Here is a 3,444-nt window from a genome sequence, read left to right as displayed (position 1 = left end):
GAGCAAGGATGAAAAATATACCGACCATTTCTTCTTTGTAGCCTTGAATGAGTATAGTGTCCACGAGGACTACTTAGGGAAAGTTGTTGGAAAGTGGAGACAAATCGGTACTACGCCCGAAGCTGTATTTGCTGTCTTGTTCTTTATATTCTCTTTACTAACCGTTTCTCTTGTTCATGCAGATCGGAACCCGTCGTTTCTCGAAGACATTCCCGAAGGCTTTCTAGACCTCCACGACGAACTAATAGCTCGGAAGTGTGATTGGACGAAGCTCCCTGCCAGTCTTCTTCAGAATCGTCCGACCATCGTTTAGATCACCTCATCGAAATGCAAGGAGCCGCGCAATCTCTGAGAGCCAAGAAGGCTGCTGAAAAGAAGGCGGCTAAGGAAAAAGCTGTTTTGGAGGCGAACTTCAGACCTCCTACTCCTCCCGAGGCCAACCTTGAGGTCGTCATGGATGCCGAGGCAACTGATGTACCTCGGGACGTGGTTCCGATTGTTCCCGAGGTGGTCGGACACATCTCCCCTACGACCGACGTCCCCGAGGCGGTAGGGACTCTGGTCGTTGCTGCTCCAGTCGCCGAGGCGAAATCCAAAACTAGGGGAAAAAGACCCCAAGGCGATGGCTCGGGAGTCTCTTGGAAGGAGAAAAGGAGTCGTAGCGAAACTCCAGTGTACAAGGATAAGATTGCTTCGGCGAACTTTGTCGCTTCTTGCTCCGGGCCGCCACTGTCTGCTCCTGATGCCTTGTTGGAGGCTCAAAACTATCGGGAAACCGCTGCCGGGTTCTTGAAGGTATTACCGATCTGTTCTTGACCTGTTTTTTACTATCGTTTCCATGTAATACTTGCTAATAATTCTCGTTCTATTTCAGGCCTTCCATTCGATGAATTCCATGGTTCGGGCCTATGATTCTGGAGCTCGGAAGTCCGAGCTGGCCCGTGAGAGATCGGAGGCGTCACGAGCCAGGATCGAAGCTGAATTGTCCGAGGCGATCGTGGCTAAACAGGAGGCTGAGGCGTTGGCCAAGGCCGAGAAGGTGGAGCGATTGAAAGCATCTGAGGATAGCTTGCGGACTCGGAGAGAGCTTGGGGCCGAGGTCGAACGACTCCGTCGGTTATTCAACGAGGAGAAGGCTCTCCGGGAGAAGGAGATTGTCAGAGAAAGGAGGGCAGCAAAAAGGGAGTTCGCCGAGAAGGTCAGGGCTATCGAGGCGAAGATGGACCAGTTCGGGGAGGTGTCCACGCGCTATATGTACTTGGTGCAAGCGCGGGCCAATGCCGAGCTGATAGCCGAGCTGGAGGAAGGAAAGAGGGTTGAAGACGAGAAGGCCGAGGTCCTTCAGTGGACTGCCGAATATGGGAGCGCCGAGGACGAGTACGTCCGTCTTGGGACCGAGCTGCGAGAGGACTTGAAGCTTCCTCCGGTTTCCCCGGATTCTGTCGATGACAGCTTCGGAAACCGTTCGATCGAAGGTGCCGCAGTGGCGCTGGGTATTGCCGACCAGTCCGGTTCGAACCGAGGTACCGAGGTAGCTCAAGTTTCGCCGGTTAACCAAGATTCGATCTGATCCCGAGATGTCTTTTTGTTCTTTTTTTTTTTGTAAGACATGCCTGGATGGCTTTATCCCTTGAATATTATGTCCAAGTATTTTTTCTTTAAACATTTTTCCGAACTGGATTCGAAACTAATGTCAAGTATTTGGTTTCATCCTTCGAGCCGAGAGCCAAAAGAATCATGCACCGGTGTTGAGTTAACCGGGTTTAAGAATTGCTCGTTGAGAAGTTAAATCCGAACGCCTTATCTTTCGAGCCGAAAATGAAATGAATCGTGTACCATCGTTAGGATAACTGGGTTTTGGTTAAGTAGGACTAATCTTTATCGGTTGCGACCCGAGCCGATATAGTCGAAGCCAGCGCTTAGAAGCGGACTGGGGTACCAGTGTCGAAGTCAACTGGGTTTTCTGAAGACAATTTCTTTATGGCAGGATATCTCCGACCGAATCGTCTCGACTGTTTATATAGCGCGCTGTAACCGAGGCGGTGCGAAGAGCTTTTTCTATCCGAGGACGTGGCCATCGTCCGAGCGAACTTTTAGCTTTATAGGTCGATAAGATGACCGATCAAATCTTCGAGGTGGATAAGATTAATAACCCGAAGGGTAAAGACTTAGAGAATTTGAAAAATTTAGTGGGAGTATATAAGTATACGGACCCACTCCCCCCTTTTTAATTAGGGGGGGTAGCTGAACTCGTCCGAGGACGAGCTGCCTACGTACCCTTTGCAGGGATCAAGCCACCCCGTAGTTCGAGTACATGCGTACCTTAGGTTTTTAGTGGTAGTATTTCCTTAGATGCATTGCGTTCCAGGATCTAGGTACCGCTTTGCCGTTCATGTTGATGAGTTCGTAGACGCCGGGACGGATTACCTTTGCGATCGTGTAAGGTCCTTCCCAATTCGCGCCGAGTTTGCCTGCGTTCTGCTCGGCGGTATTCTGGAAAACTTTGCGTAGTACGAGATCTCCTTCGTGGAAACGGCGATGTTTAACGTGAGAGTTGTAATACCGAGCCGTTGCATTCTGATAGTTCTGCATTCGGATCAAAGCCGCATCTCTTCTTTCGTCAATTAAGTCCAGCTCGTCTAGCATCATCTGGATGTTGGAATTTTCCTGCTCGGGGAGAAAACGTCTTCTCAGTCCCGGGATCTCGGCTTCGGTGGGAATCACACACTCCGTGCTGTAGACAAGGGCGAAGGGTGTTTCTCCCGTGGCCCGCCGCGGCGTGGTTCTGTGTGACCAGAGTACTCCTTCTAATTCGTCGGCCCAGCGGCCTTTCTTTGCGTCGAGGCGCTTTTTTATCCCGTCGAGAATCATCTTGTTTGTCGCTTCGGCCTGTCCGTTCCCCTGGGGATACCGAGGCGTAGATTTGCTGAGGCGAATTCCCCATTTCTCGCAGAATCCTTCGAACCGAGCCGAAATAAACTGCGATCCGTTGTCTGTAACGATCTCATAAGGTATCCCATGGCGGCATATGATGTTCTTCCAGACGAAGTTTTCGACCTGCGCGTCTTTGATGCTGGCGTAGGAGTCTGCCTCGATCCATTTGGAGAAGTAGTCTGTTAGTACGAGGACGAGTTTCTTCTGTTTGGAGTTGTGTAGAGGTCCGATGATGTCCATGGACCATCGCATGAACGGATAAGGCGAAGTGATGGAAGAGAGGAGCTCGGCGGGTTGATGAATGGTTGGTGCGTGCCTCTGGCATTTATCACACCGTTGAGAAAATTTCTCGCAGTCTTTGACCATCGTCGGCCAGAAGTATCCGTGGCGTTTGATCTTTATAGCCAGAGTTCTTCCGCCAGAATGGTTTCCACAAGATCCGCCGTGAACTTCTTCCATGACTCTCCGAGCTTCGTTTCCTTCGACACAGATAAGGAGAGGACCAGAAAA

General features: G+C 50.7%; 1 protein-coding gene across 1 annotated transcript; it reads left to right on the top strand.

The window, feature by feature from the left end:
* The first annotated feature begins 327 nt into the window (after window positions 1–327).
* On the top strand, window positions 328–1,570 carry LOC110228489 (uncharacterized protein At3g60930, chloroplastic-like). Its single transcript, XM_021026131.1, has 2 exons — window positions 328–795; window positions 875–1,570. The coding sequence occupies exons 1-2, from the start codon at window positions 328–330 to the stop codon at window positions 1,568–1,570; spliced, it is 1,164 nt and encodes a 387-aa protein (XP_020881790.1).
* Window positions 1,571–3,444: the final 1,874 nt, after the last annotated feature.

Source organism: Arabidopsis lyrata (assembly GCF_000004255.2).
Source record: "Arabidopsis lyrata subsp. lyrata unplaced genomic scaffold ARALYscaffold_5, whole genome shotgun sequence".
NCBI classification, from domain to species: Eukaryota; Viridiplantae; Streptophyta; class Magnoliopsida; order Brassicales; family Brassicaceae; genus Arabidopsis; species Arabidopsis lyrata.
The sequence above is the reverse complement of the archived record's forward strand: the minus strand, read 5'-3'. Positions and strand labels throughout refer to the sequence as shown.